This window comes from Acyrthosiphon pisum, chromosome A2, assembly GCF_005508785.2.
Source record: "Acyrthosiphon pisum isolate AL4f chromosome A2, pea_aphid_22Mar2018_4r6ur, whole genome shotgun sequence".
NCBI classification, from domain to species: Eukaryota; Metazoa; Arthropoda; class Insecta; order Hemiptera; family Aphididae; genus Acyrthosiphon; species Acyrthosiphon pisum.
This window is the reverse complement of record NC_042495.1, coordinates 13,499,109-13,515,985: the sequence shown is the minus strand read 5'-3', so window position 1 is coordinate 13,515,985 and position 16,877 is coordinate 13,499,109. Positions and strand designations below refer to the sequence as shown.

The 16,877-nt window shown below is 27.8% G+C and overlaps 1 protein-coding gene across 1 annotated transcript; it reads right to left on the bottom strand.

The window, feature by feature from the left end:
- Positions 1 to 1,039: 1,039 nt before the first annotated feature.
- Positions 1,040 to 15,151, bottom strand: LOC100169453. Its single transcript, XM_001952464.5, has 6 exons — positions 14,692 to 15,151; positions 8,010 to 8,102; positions 5,824 to 5,971; positions 3,158 to 3,288; positions 2,406 to 2,552; positions 1,040 to 1,998 (listed from the first exon to the last, which is right to left on the bottom strand). The coding sequence occupies exons 1-6, from the start codon at positions 14,768 to 14,770 to the stop codon at positions 1,847 to 1,849; spliced, it is 750 nt and encodes a 249-aa protein (XP_001952499.2). The 5' UTR covers positions 14,771 to 15,151; the 3' UTR covers positions 1,040 to 1,846.
- Between the last annotated feature and the right edge of the window lie 1,726 nt (positions 15,152 to 16,877).

The window sequence follows — 16,877 nt, the reverse complement described above, 5'->3', positions numbered from 1 at the left end:
AAACCTTCGAAACGATGACTACCTACGCGAAAACCACTGCCATAGAATATTAATTATTATAGCCATGACATGAAATGATTACTTTTAAATTAATATTTTACAGAGTAAAATTTTTTTTTAAATTAAACAATTATTCAAAATCACCTTTTTTTGGTTATTACCTACTCATTAGTCATAAGGTACTCATTGAATACTGTAGCCCCCAAAAATAATTCCCATCTATAGCACTGCTTTTAACCCTTATGAGAAATCCGTATTATTGTATAAGACATAAGTTGTATAACTTTGTATACTTGTAGAACTTTATATGGTATAATATCACGATAACAAAATCGTACACACCGTATGTACAACGGAAAACTATTTGACACTTTTGGTGCATTCTTTCAACAAACAAGTGTTCATAGAAAAAAAAATATTGAAAAAAAATAGCAACATTGTAAAATCAATAATACATAATTCACTTCATTCAGAATTTAAAATTGAATACTATATCGGACGACGGTAAATGTCACGGCAGAACAATACAATTATTGAATACGACCTTCTGCTGACTGCATCTTCACACCATATAAACATTAAAAAGTGTGATAATAATTAATATTAGTGTGTTACATTGTACAAGGCGATTCACCAAGCATGCTCGCCTCCATTTCCTCCTTTAATAATGAATTTGTTCATATTCTGATTTTTGGAATTTTTAAATATACTAAAAGACCAAATTTTGAGTTTTTTTTATTACTTGAGAAGTGTTCTGTGGCGAAACAAATGGCTGTTTGTATCTTTTGTTATTTTACAAATGCGAACCCCCTTATTTAAACTGTAAACTACTTAGTGGATCATTTTGATGCACCCAATTCAAAATTATTTATGCTATATAAATAATTGCATTATTGAAAAAATGGGGCCAGCGTACTTGGTGAATCACTTTGTATAGCAAAATAGGCAAACTACAAAATAAACTAGAGCAAAATAATTTATGAGTTATGTACGTACTTAATATTATGTAGGTGATATATCAATCTTAATAACACACAAATTACAAAAATATAACATATACGATTTATTATATATTATATATATATGTGTTTATGAATATGGTGAAATGTTGGCTCTAATTAGATATAGAAAAGAGTTATTCAAATGACAGTTAGTCTTATACGTACACTGTTACACATATGCTGTTAACAATAACTACATAATATAAAAATGAATAATATTTAAAAAAAAATACAATTCTTTCATAATATTATCATTCGGCAGTAGTACGTACAAATCAATTTTCTGTGAGTTTTATTTCTGAACGAAATCACTCGAAATACACATAAATAATAATTGAAAACAATTAGATATCTATAATATTATCTATAGATTATAGACGATAGATGTTTTCAAAAATATAATGACATGAGTAGTGAATCTAAATTAAATAATAATTTTAGTGTATATATCTTATAGCAATAATTCAAAAACGATATACAACCAAGTCTTAAAATGCACATAAGTTTCATAATATTATGTGTCGACTATTATAGGGTATTTGATTTTCAACTAACAACAAAATCATTTATATGTCAATGTGTCAAAATATTATATGAGATAATTTTAAATAAATCATACATTTGATGGCACTGTGGCAAAGGAAATTTGGTACACACGAGCCTAAGAGTTTTTTTTACGACATATTATATATTACAACTAACGTAGGTATATCAGTTAAAAATAAAAATAATACAAATATAATATTACTAACAAAATTAGTCTAAAAAGGGCCTTAACTACGAAAAAGAGAAACAATTAATCTCTTCACGTGAAATTCTTTTTTTCATATTATGATAACAGTAATTTAATTACTGAAAAACGTATCTGCGGGGACGTGAGTCAGTAACTGATTGACTATCGTCTTGAAAATTGCTGCCAATTTGCTTCGGAGTTGAGGCATCATTACTTGTAATACTTCCTGGCCATTTTCACGCAAAAATAAGTTTGTTGCTTCAACTAAAACATTAAATCAAACATTAAATTGAGTTTTATTCAACAAAATATTGTTTTAATAATAAATGGTAGACAGTAGTTAATAGTTATAAATATATCTTAGAATAAAATGGGTTAAAAGTTACTATATAGGTACAAGTATATTATTATACTAATATATCGTTATATTTTGAGCAGTTGATTCACTTAACCTATTTTTTGATTACATTTAATTAAATACCACATTTCTAATAATAAAATTGCAATATTGATTTATTTATTCAGTTAAATTAATTTATTAAATAAATCAATACTTAAATTGTTGTGCAAACATAACATTTTATATTAATTATAAGTTATTATAAGTGCTAACTAAATGCTAGTATTTTATACTTCTAGGTAGGTACCTAATATTTATTTTTTGCACTCACCAATTATCCTATTGTTGTTGACTTTGCTGACAACCATGTATGCTTTTTTTATGACTAAATCTACTTCCAAGAAGTCCAAGTTGTAATATTTTTCGGTATCTTTGTAATAACTAGACACAATTCCTTTTACTGTAGCAGTGACATCACCTAAAATAATTTATTCAGTCATATTGCTGTATTGATAATAATTACAAGAATATTTAATAAAAACAAATAAATATTGGATGCCTGTATAAATTAAATAGAAAAGTTTTATAAAATTATAATAACATTGACTTATAAAAGTCTTATTGTAATACAATGTGTTGAGCATGGTACCTATATTTAAAATATATATTAACATAGTTAATATATTATTTCAGCTAAATTTTTTTTTGAAATTGCATTTAAATAGATAGATTTAAAACTAAATTGTATAAATTGTTTTATAATTGGTAGTTATTGAATACCCGAGATGTAGGTACGTACATGACTCTTAAGTCCTTGTCAGGTAGGATCTTGTAGTCGGGAATCAATTATTTTACGTTTTTATATAATTAAAAGGTAACCTTGTCCTATAATAAAATTCGTTTATTTTTATTGACAATTTATATCTTATAGAATAACATATACATTTCTTACTAAAATATCTGTAAAATATATTGTACTAAAATAATATTTTTAAATATATTTAAATAAATTTAAAAAAAAAATTATAATTTATTAATTTATTACACAGAAAACATTTATTACGTAAAATAAAATATACAAACCTAAATCTGCATGGAATGATCCATTTCCATTAGCAGGCAGCACTAACAAAACTCCAGTACTGGCATATTTGGCATCCATTGTCATTTTTGGAATTCTGACTTTACCTTCAAATGGTGCATTCGGACGCAATCTAAATTAAATTAATAATGTTATGGAAAAACTATAACATGGTTTTAATAAACTTTAAATCTATAATAACAAATATAGTTTGTTTGGCTTAAACCACAAAATATTTAATATCAAACTACTAATCAGCAAACTATAGCGATAGTGTGTAATAATAATATGGTCAGTTCTATGATTAATCGTAAGTCGTAACGTATAATATAATATATGTTTTATTAAAATGATTTTACTTTATAATTTAAATATACTTAAATTAATACATAGTATAAATTATTATATGAATTGAACGCACGTTCAAATATAGATTATAATTATAGAAATATTTCATCAAACAAGTCATTGATCGTACCACATTCAATTTTTGGTTTATCAAACCATTATTTGGGCGCCTACAAAATCGTAAAAACTATTGTTGGTCTACCGTAGCATGGCAGTAGCGAAATTGCATATACATCACGCCTTCACAAGATTATTATAAACTATAAAGTTTATTTTTGAATTAAATTAAATACTTTAATAATAAAATTGCATATCCATACTAACGAAGGTAGAAATTTAATAACGAAAAAACATAAGAAAACATTTATCATTTTGGTTGTGAAATTTCAATACATATGATGAAATTATATTTATGTACTAGTAGCTATGTAACATTTATATACGTTTATGACCTTGTCTGCAATACTGCGTATGGTGTATTTCGATTTAAGTTTAATTACTAATTATACTTCGTGAGGAAATCTGTTTAGATGTAGCTTCGACGGGAAAATAAACAGCGGATGTAATTAATAACACCAATTTTAACTAGATCGAATGATTGGTTTGGTTGAAAAGCATTTTTTTAATTCACTATAAGAACCGGCAGATGGTGAAACCGATACGGATATTACATTTTTATTTCATCACTCAATTTTCCAGGGACAGGAATTTGATCTATACTAAAACTAAGCTTAAAATCTGTACGACGATTAGATAAGTGGATCCAGAGCTATCCCGTGACAAAACTATCCATTTCAGTCTTATGGGTTGAATTTCCAAAATTCCTTCTTAGTTTTTGTCTAAATTATATAAGGAATCTTTGTATAAAATTTCAAGTTTCTAGATCTATGGTGGTTTGGGCTGTGCGTTAATATGTTAACTGGACAGTTTCTTCTTTCAAAATATAATTACATTTTAACTATATGTATATTAATATATTATACAAATTAGAAACTAATCATCTGAATTTCCATACTGCAATATCAGTTATAATTTGCAAAAAATGACATAGGGTCTTATTAAGAAGTAACAACCAATCAGTTGCTTATTCATTATATATATATACATATATAAATTAATATGATTTCAAAAATAATAATAATGTGACAACTTTACTTTAGATCTAACAAGTAGGTAGTAAAAACCATAATTTAAAGTTGTAAAAATTGAAAATATTTTAATAATTACACTGCAGTTATGGACAGGTTGATGTAAAGGTTAAGCAAATGAGGATGACTATTGAAATAAAATACTACTATAAAAATGCAAAAAAACTTTTGTTTAAAAATATCATCAAATTTAATTTTTTTTTATTTAAATTAATTATTATTCAATTGTTTAACTTTTCATAGGCATTGATTTAATAAATAAATAAAAATCACGGTCAAATAAAATAATAAAAAAATTGGAGACTATACAGGTCTCGGGTGTACCTCGTCATTGAGAACAGATCATTGTAATGGATGTGTTAAATTTGAATTCAATGATAAATCGTTCCACACTAAAAAAAACATTCTAATCGGAGACGCCGTAATAACCTCTTTTTCTAAGGATATTTTAAAATGTATTTTAAATTTTATTATTAGTAATAGTACAGTTGGTCCTAGGTACTTTAACTAAATTTTGCCTAAAAAACGTCTGCTTAATTTTTGCAACGAAGAACCACCGTCAACGATGAAGATCGGATAATTTTTTTTGCTTCTAAAGATGACAATAGAAAAAAACAGAGAATTTTAAACACTAAGACTACCAAATGTATTGTATTCAACACTCCGCTCAAAATCTAATAAAGGGCATAATCGACTATGGTATCAAAAGATTATTCAATATTTATTTTATAAAAGATTATTTATCTTCTAAGTGTGTAGGTACCTACTTTAATACGAAATTGATATTTTGATGCCTACGATATATAGTAGTGATTGAATGACGTGATATACCTATACTAATATGAAATTACTTTTACCAATATGATTTATGTATAAAATCTTTTACGATTTCTCAATTTATGAAGCTGATTTTCGAGAGTTATAAAAGCTTATCGATATAATTAAATACTATTTTTTTTTTTATTAATATTGGTCTTTACCTATATTATGATTAATTATAATATTTTATTGTATTATCTTTTTCTGATACATATATATAAACACATTGCACGCAAGTTAGGTTGAACTGGTATTTTTTGATTGGAACAAGTATTGTTTGTTGTGGTTTTTGCCACATTACGTTTTTTGGGTTTCGACTATAATCATACACTATCACTAATAGTTTAACTTACAACACTTTTTGAATGGAGAAATTGCTGGCTCCAAACAAATCAATATCCCTCAAAGTGATTTTGTAGCCATTAGATCCACCGGTAATTGCTAAACTCAACGAATCCATCCTGAAAGGTTCCACAGGTGGCAATTCGATTTCATCGATTCCTATAGAAAAAATATGTTTTTAGTTCAATCTAATTGGGAATTAATTGACTAAATTAAACCTCTATTTTTATTGTACTTATGTATAAATGTATACATTTTTTTTTATTAGATTATATAGCTAATTATTATAGCTCGACATGTTTTAAGCATACATTAATATTTGAATATATACCTACATAATAATAGCTTACACATAGGTACCTAGTACACATATTTACACTTGATATGTTTGCATATTTACAACCTATATTTAAAATAATATAACTGTTAACCACATTATAATCGATATTCATTAATTTTAATATTTTTGTTTTAAAATTATATGAATGTCTGCTTTTTCACACTTAATACTTTACAGATACTTTCGTGTAAGCTTTAGCCCTTCGGTAAAATTAAATAATGTATTTTTAAAAAGGGGAAATGTAGGTAACCTTCCTGTTGTAAAGTAGGTATCGAGTGTACCTAGTAGGTCACTACCTATATAATGGATGTGTTAAATTTGAATTCAATGATAAAATATCCTTGTAAGTATAAGTACGAAAAACGATTCTGAGCGGAGATGGCGTCCACCCGTATTAGTCAGCCAATGTTACTACCTATATGATATATTTATATTGCTATTATAGTAATTTATTTTACTATTAATAATACAGTATGTATAGATTAATTTTAGCCAAAATTATTTAATTTATTATAATACCTATGTAATTATTATAATAGTGTTGTATATTCATATCATATATTATTATTATTAACTTTCAAGTCAATGACGACTTACTGACTTTATTAAGGATTTACGATTTTTTATTTTTTTAAATCCCAGTTGTAACAACTTTTGAAAATTTTGAATTAAATAAGTTTTTCGACCAAACGAACATTTTTATAGTTCAAAAAGAGTTAAAATATTTTTAAAATTATATCATGACGTATAGTGAGTAATTACTAATAACATTTAGTGAACATTTGAAGTACCGTGGTTATTTGTTTTTGAATATACAACCAAATAAGAAAATGGATTTGCGTAAAAATTCCCGTTTTTCCATAATGTTTTTTGTTTTACTCAAATACAAATTAAGAAAAGTACTGGGAAGTTTTACACCTTTGACCACCCAAAGTACTAACAATATTCGCCGTCCTATCAGAAAAGATATTGAAGTTGAAAATATTAGCAGTTTTACTGCTCCAAAAGATGATGATGGACACAAAAATAAAAACTGTAATCAAACAATTAAAAAAAAAAATACACATCATTGTAAAATTAATACCACTATATTATAATACCATAATAATCACTCCACTCAGTATCTAAAATAAAAACAATAACATAATGTTGTTCTTATTGTTGTAATGTTTATAACTATAGGGTATATATTTTTATCCAGTCGTTGGGAATGTTATGTTAGTTAAGACTTATGGAACGATTTCCGCTTATTTATGTTTATAGTTTTGAAATGAAAATCAATGTTATTATTTATACATTTTGTTTGCTAGGTACTTGCATGCGGGATTTGCTTATTGTATAAACAACTAATTATTATACTTGAAAAGGACGAGTAATATCGTTTCCTTGATAAAGAAAATGCGAGTCATGAATACTTAACAAATAATAACGTGCGTTATCGTTGTAATTTCAGAAGGAAAAAAAACTTTGTTTTCCAAACATTATAGCAATAATAATATAATAACAACTCCCCGCAGTACCGCGATGGCGGCAGTAGTTGTAGTTGTACTAGTTGTAGGTACGCGACATTGACCGCATTTCTCGCGTTACGTCATAATAATTGGTATGATCGAACCAAGAGTGGATGACCCGTACCTATCGTCTCCAGGGCCCAATACGTTGGACGATTTAATTAAATCCATAATAATAAAATTTAAATATGGAATATAATAATAGTAATCATGTTATAAACAATACGAGTACAATATTATTATTTTAGTATTGTCAACATTATAATATTACCTATGTGTATTTGTGAATGGAGTATATGATTGGAACGTATAATATAGTACAGACATTCCTAATGATGTCACTCACCTTCTTTCAAGTACGGTCTTAAATGATTGATTTCCGCTGCGAGACATTCATTGAGCTTTGGGTCGTTTCGTATGCATTGTTTTATGTAGGGCGCTGAAAAAAAACATTATAAACACATTAAATAATTGTTTTAATTGATTTGTATCATCATTTTAACATCATCTTATAAACTATTCTAATATTGTATAATCAACGGTAGTATGACCATTATATGCGATGCCCATCATGCCCCTCGCCATAATGACTGTAACACGACTTACAACAACAAAGAAGAACAATGTATTACACATTTTGAAACAAAAGACAAGTATGAGTAATATCTAATGATTATTATTTTTTTTACGCACAATTTTTCAAATATTTTGCTACTTTTTATATTTTATCTATGCGCATAACACAGTAACACAAAATTATGCACAGAAAACCCGTATTCGCATTTAATTTATTTTTTAATTTCACTTTTTATGAGATCGCAAATTTATTCACAATTTTAAATAGGTCATATAGTGAGTATATATAAGAACCTTTTAATAACTGCTTTAGATATTATATCTATATAAACTATGAAGCAATAATAACATACCTATACATTTATAGTAAGAAAATAAAACATTCACCGAGTACCTATATCTTGGATAACATTATCTGCAGAACGAACAATGACATCAAACAGGAATATAATGTTATAATCAAACGTGCTTTTTATAAATCAAGTAATTTGTATTAATTTAATTGTACAGAATTCAGAAACTATTCAAAAATAATAATTGGATAAGTTTTAACTTTTAAGACATACCTCATAAGTCATAACTCACAAGAAAAACGAAATTAACTATAAATGTATGAGAAAATTTCAAATTGACTATATAACAATAAATATTTTTTTAATATTTTAATTAAAAATTATAATATTATAGTTATGAAACATGAGTTATATTTTTTAACAATTTTTTTTATACTTACCTATTTCCAAACAAGGTAATTAAAGAAAGCCTAAAATATTTGATAATTTATAATACTATTAATGGTACATAATTAATAATATAAACATGGTCTACAGTTAATACGTATACTATTTCATGTATTATAAATTTGTAAATAATAAATAGAGAGAAAATGTAAAAATGATCGTAATATATTATATACCTACCTACATACATTACAAATTGTTTTATTTTAAATAAGAATAGATTATAGGTGTGTTTTTTTTTACTATTATCAATTTCTAATTATTTCTATGATAATCTGGCATGGATGATAACGCATGTATATTATTTGTATGATAAGTTAAATCGTATTTATTACCTATAAAATATATATTATTAAGGGTTGTACTCAAGCCTGGGCAAGTTAATGGTAATTTTTAATTGAGTTAAGTTAAGTCGATAGAAAATATTTTTAAACGTTTATAGTTAATAGTTATGCTATTTTTTTTTAACTAAGTTAAGTTAATAGTTATAAGGAAACTTACAATTAACTTATTAATTTAAGTAAGTTATTTATTTAATTATTTTTTAATTTATCAAATATAGCTAGTAATATGGTTTAAAATAATAAAAAGTAAAGGTCTAGGCAACATATTGTATCATCAATAATAATTGTATTATATTTATTATTTAATTATTTATAAATACTTGGATTTGATTAAAAGTAACTCGTCATTTATTAAGTTAATATCAATACAAATCAGTTAAGTCAAAAATTAAATTTTTAAAAACTAAGTTAAAAAGTTAAAATGAACTTAACTTTTAACTTAACTTTAACTTTTTAACTCGTTTATGCCCAGGATTGGCTGTACTAGTAAGTAATAATATTATAATATTAAAAATGGGAAATTTTCATCTTACTCTTAAAAATTTAAAGACCAATAAAATATTTAAAAAAAAAGTAATACAATTAAGAATAATATAATTTGGATGTTCAACGATCAAAAAAAATTACAATATATGAATATTATATTAAGTTAAGTTATAAGTTATAACACATACATTTAATAAACTGAACTATCTTGAATTTGGTTGGTTGAATAATATCATAGTACTAAAATAAATTTAAAAAAAACATCGTTCCGTATAATATACATATTTATAATTATACATATTATATTGTATTTCATTGTATTATATTGAAGGGAATTTCAAGTTTAAATGTATAATTTGCTTTGTACCAATTATCATCGGAATACACAATAAGATATTTATTTTTTTAATAGTTCAAGGATTAATTCCATAAGACATCAACGATAATATTTACAAAAAAAAAAAAAAACGATTTAATTATTGCATTCTGAAGGAGAAAATCAGTTTTTAGTGAAAACCAACGATTACTTCTGAATTAATTTGTAGTTTTTTCATGTTTGATTGATTTCTCTGGAGCTTGAGAAAAATTTAATTTGAAACGATTAAAATGAACGCGATCGTCGTCATCATATTAAACTATAATATAATAGGTAGGTAATCGGTACCGACATTGACGACGTCCGTGGCGCCGGGAGTTTTGTACGAAAAACTAAATATCAAATGAGAAAATAATTTCGCAAAAGTACATACAAACTGCGAAGCAACACATCTTAATAATATACACATCGTAATATTATTATAATATAACATATTATTATAGTATTATACTCATACGCGTATAAACACTGTCGACCTTCATATCGCGTGTACGCACATAATAGTTTTCGATGTCCCATGACATACGTACACGTCGTCATCATAGGTAGGATAGTCGATACAATATAATATAATAATATTATTATTATTATAGATATGCACGGGGTATTGCATAAGACGTCAGCGTATAATATATAATAATATAATATATTATGCCTACATTATAAACAAACGACATCTGTACTCGAAGAGTTTCTTCACCAAACGTCTTTTTTTTCTGGTTTCACAAGTTTTACGATATCATTGCCCTCATCGCTACACGACATGGCACACGGACAGGAATACAGGATATTATATTACATTATACCTATACCTATATACCATCATAACCCGATAACCGTATACGTATGCTGAGTGGTAAGTGCATTATACACGTACAGAGTGATTCACACGTTCAGCCCACATTTTATCCCTAAACCTATGCCCGTAAGAACACGTATTCAAATTTTTTTGAATTTTTTTATATCATAATTTCAAATACCTAGGTACTTGGGTTTTTCATGCACCATTTGTTATGTATGAAGTATAAAATATATTCGGTAATATTTAGTATTTAATCTAGTCCATAGACAGACATCTAGTACTTTTTAATGATGACACTCGACCAATTTTTACAAATTTTAAATTTCCAATGATTACTATTGACAAGTGATGATCACCTTGATACTTTTAAACCCTCATAATTAATCTCCTATGGCTCCATACCTATATACTAAACCTATCAGCTAATATATTATATCATTTATCATCTTAATTGCATATTGTAAAGTTTAAAATACTGAATTTTGATTTAGTTACATAAACATTTTTTAAATATTAACAGTCAACAGTAAAAAAGGGTAGTACTTAAATATAAAAAATATAAATAAGTTTGTATCGCCTAGTAATTTAAGTATTTGAGTATAGGTACAGTTAAGAGTTCCGAGAAATCAGTATTTAGATAAATGCATGACAAAATGTGGTTGGTCATGCTTGGTAAACCACCCTGTATACATATATATTAGTATAATATCCGTTACCAGCTGCTGCATCTTCGGGGGAATCGAAACATCATTAGATATAGGTTGTCGAACTGTGGCGCGGTAGAGTTGTACTTGTAATGTTGCAGTGTACCTACCTATATAACACAGTGTGACGGTATTCATAATAATAATAATATAATCCATTTGAAAAACGTTCTTATCGTGAGGGGCTATTAGCCAACTTCGGGTCGAGCACCGGCCACCGGGTCGGTGCCTGCATGCATAGGTGCGTCTCGGGAATGATGCAACGCCTGCGGTGACCGCGGCTATACCGACGGCAGTACCGGTCCTCCGCAGCAATTCAATCAGGTCGATTCCGACACGCGACCGGTTTTTCATTCGATCCATTATTACTATTTTTTCCACTGTTATTGTAATTAACATTTCTCGTCACCGTATACGATATTGAATATAATAGTATACTTAGGTATTATATTATAATATATATATATATATATATATTACGTATACAGACTATACTATTATAAAATCCAATAGCGTACGTTTAGGTAATGCTGTAATGGGAAAATATAATATTGTGTTTTCGAGTCGAAAACATTATGGAAAATGTTATAAAACGGAATTGAAAACCTAAACGTGAAAAATGATCGTATAGACTTGAATTGTGCATAAGCTCTTAAGTGGAAGTTTTCAGTGTGATTTGTAAATGAAAGCACAATAGAAACTCCTATACAAAAATAACTCGAAAAAAAATATTGCTGCAATAATACTAATTATAATTAAATTAATAATAATACCTAATATATCGATGTTATATTGATCATATATTCCTATATAGGTGATAAGCTGATTAGTTCTTGGAATACGGTAAATTTAAAAAGTTGCAGCTCATTCATAAACTGTGCAATTTCTATAGCCTATATAGTTACGCTGTTACGATCTTACATAATACTATATTCGTACCAACGACCTAATTAATTACGCTGAACTTTAACGTTTATGTATTACTGTGGTTTTACATAAAACTGTTTACAAAACGTGTTACAAAATATTTTATAATTGCTATAATATATGATATGTATTGTGGAACATTAAATATTATACTATAGGTCCAAACACCAATACGGCAATACATAATATATATATTATATATAATTTTAATGCAACACGTTTTTATCGGTCATCTGTGGAGTCGTCGTAAGATAATAATTATATTATTGATTGCGACTTGCGTCTAATCTTGAACGGCAGTTATTACCCGCTGTTCGCAAAGTTTATAATTCGTAGTACTACCATGGAAGTATGAAACTATGTAAAAATTGAAAGGATAAATTAAACTTAGATAAACATAGAATAAATACGATGCACACACGCCATAATATAGTGTATACACTAATAGACAAAATGTAATAATTTGTCAAGTATTTACATACACAGAAAGCAGGAATTATTAGGATAAACTTATCTACAACTAACACACCGCATATTATACAAAAATGTATCTACTCATTTATCCTAGGGTACCTATATAATGCAGCATTGCTGTAGTAAAGAGTTGAGTCAGAAATACCTATATATCGCCTTTATCTAGGTAACATTTTGTTATTTTGTATATTAATAATTATTATTAATACGCAGATTGGCAGACGTCTAAAAAATTGTGTCTGTAATAATTAATAATAATTATTGTACAATATGTCACGCATAGCAATTTTTGATGATAATAACGAATTTTGATTTAAACTATTTTTTTTTTTTTATAGTTTATTCTCTTTATCTCTTAATTTTAATAATTTTAATAATCGTAATAATTAATCCGGTTTGTGAGTAATGTTGTGGTTAATCTTAAAAACTACTGCAGTTATTACAGATTGCACCAATAATTGTTTGTAATAGCTTTGAAATCATACTAAACATACTACGAAATTATGTATTATTAGAACCAAGATAAATAGTAAATATGAGACATTCGCTAAAAAAACAAACTATTTAATAATATATTATTACAACAATATATAACATTATATTGTTGTATCAATCTATAGCAAATAACCTGTAAAACACTGACGTGCGCGCAGATATGCTGTAGTAGTATTAAAATACAGTCAATAGATAGATACCTATAGATAGCCTGTAGTTAAGTTCATAGAATGTTACGTTGTCGCAGTTTTATTTAACACGCAGAATGTTAGTAGTTAATCTGAATGATGGAATTTTAATTTGTAATAATATTTTGCTTGTCACACCATTGCAATCCATGGCAGACACGTAGGTAATAATAAAGAATAATGATTTTTTTTTTTACTATAATTTAATTTTAATTTTTTATGTGTAATCTTAATAATGGAAATAATATAGTTCATGTATGGTATTTTATACATTTTTTTTATTAGTAAAATTATATATACAATATACTAGTTAATAATTAACTTTAAGTATTGTTTAATTATGTTTATACATTGAATACACTCTACAAAGACCAGCAATTTGTCTACTTCATAGACTGAGCGGTATCTGGTTTGCGGGGGTGTAATATATACATTATACATAATATTTTAATGCATGTAATCAAGTGTATTGTTAAAGACAATCAAAATTGTGTGTTTAAATCGTGTTACCTATCTGGTGTAGTTTGGACAAATCGAAGAATATTTTTAATTTTTCCAAATTGTATACAACAACAACCAATACACTGCAACTTATGCTGTTAAAAACTGAAAATGTCAACTATATGAATAACTATGATTATGCGAGTCTAATTTTCAATAATATTTGAGTTACGTTTAGGGCTTGTACCACATTTTGCACTCGTGGGTGGTGTTGACGACTATGTAACGAGCAGATTTAATAATATGACCCACTTGTTGTCGTCGTCGTTTTTCCACTCTCACTTAACCGTCAGCGTGCAGTCGACAAAAACAGGTTTTTGTGCGGAAAAGTAAGAACAACGCGCCCCTTAGATCGTGATAGAATCACTTTTACCAAAAAACAATTTAAAAACAAATGTACTAATGTTAGACTTACGTATGACTTTTGATTTTTCCGCCTGGACGTATACCATGGCGATGACCACGACGAAAATTGTCTGCAAGTAGTCGATCATTGTTGAGCAGTAATCGACACTGGTATAGGTGGTGAACGACTGAGAGATTTAAATGTATGGTTTTCCGGGGAGAGTTTTCCGAACTCAAAATCGCAAAATACGAAACACGCAAACGGTGCGGGTAAAAAGAAAAAGAAAATCAAAAAACCGGCGATGACAAACGATAATAATTTTGTTATACTATTATTACAATATGACGTATATTCTACGTTTATCGAATACCTAACGACAACTATCGACGCGAACGACAATAGGCAATAATAATAATAATAATTTATTATATTGTATGCGCTTGTCTTTAACTGAATATAATACTATTACTATAATAATTAATATGACGTGTGGCTGGCTGGTGGCAGGTCGTTGTGACGTTCGCAGACTCGGCCGGGACAGTGGCCAAGAAACGGCTTTATTCGGTCGTGGTGCTCCCAGAGGATCCCTACCATCGGCGCCGCAAAACCCTACTCGTCTGCCGGCACGGCCTCTCTATTCGGTACCTATATAATAGCGGTGCGACTTATTTATTATTATTTTTCGATTTGTTTTTTTTTTCTCCGGTTGTGAAATAATATCAAAACATACACCTGACGCGAACGCATATTATACCATATAGGTACCTACCTACGCGTATAACATCGCATAAACGTTATAAAATAATATATAGGCGACTGCGTATTGCTTTCTCGCCGGGCGATATTTATCTCGTCCGCTGCTGCACCGCAACGCTTTTTTTTTTTTATATATATATGTCTTCCTTTGGTGGCGTTTGTATATGTGGAAACGGACGAGTAACGTACACACGCTCGTAAGCGGCTAAATTTTAAAAATTCCGTACCGGCGACCACCGATGTGTGTAATAATCATTGAATTATCATAATATAATATAGGTACACTCGGTCGATACACATATGACACGTCGTACCTACGACTGCTGCAGACCCGGAGGCGGCAAGGCCGCCACCGTATTTTACATAATATTACCAATATTAAATAACGCGGGTCGTAAGACTGTATTATGTATATAATATATGGATTATAATATGATTATAACATTATTATTATGTATTTTGGTTCAGCGCGAATCCAACAGGAAAAATATGTCGTGTGTTTGTCGTCCACAAATCCCACTGTAAATTTTACGACCGGGTCGTTGTGTATATTATAATAATATTATTGCAATTGGTATACTCTTCCGAGAGACGATATTCGTAAACACTAAACACACACTTGAATGACGACGGCGCTCGCAACAGCGAAACAATAAATTGTATTTAAATTTGATTATAGATTGTAATTGAAAAGTAATCAAATACAATTAATGAAGTAAATTTGAACAAATAACTTATGGTTATAACTTATAGTCTATAATACTTGTAGACTTGTAGTGTTAGCGTCACGTTTAAAAATAATTAAAATAATTTTCATGTATTATAATCATCGAACATTCTTCACATCATAATGATTATATTATATATATAAGTATAATATTCCATAGATTTTACCATATGTCCATATTGTAAATAATATATCTATCTCTAAATTAGCAAATAAAAATGTTTAAAAAATAAGGAATACACAAATTTACGGGAAGCACCTTGAAAAAATCCCCGATCGTCGATGTTTATAAACGAAAAAAAAAGGAGGATGTCGCTCTGCTATAATATATATTTTATTATAAGGTGTACCTAAATAGAGTGTACCAGTCATTGAGTATTTCAGTATGTCCCTACAGTAATGGATATATTAAATACTTAAATATCAATAAAGTAATAATTCATTATTGTCACTTGTCATATTTCTAAGGTTTTTTTTTTTTGTATACTTACGTACTGTAATGCTATAATTATTATAGCAATACGGTAGATTAGTAACGGGAGTACGGGACATATTAATCCGGGGACATTTTGATCCTTTGGGAGACATTTAATCCGTTTTCTACAAAAATAAAATGTTCTAATGGGATCAAAATTCCACCTTATCTACTATTTAAATACATTTTTGGCCACTACAAATCACACACATTATAATATAATTATCATAATATTATTAGCTGCTATAGTATCTATATGCGTATACCACAGGACGGAAAAAATAGGTTTTTCGTATA

Excerpts from the sequence above, each read along its gene's own strand:
- LOC100169453 (XM_001952464.5), bottom strand. The coding sequence starts at position 14,770 with ATGATCGACTACTTGCAGACAATTTTCGTCGTGGTCATCGCCATGGTA. Across the intron at positions 8,103-14,691 it reads GGAAAAATCAAAAGTCATAC|CGCCCTACATAAAACAATGC; the intron begins GTAAGTCTAACA and ends GTTTTTTTTCAG. Across the intron at positions 3,289-5,823 it reads TTCTCCATTCAAAAAGTGTT|ATTGCGTCCGAATGCACCAT; the intron begins GTAAGTTAAACT and ends AATTTAATTTAG.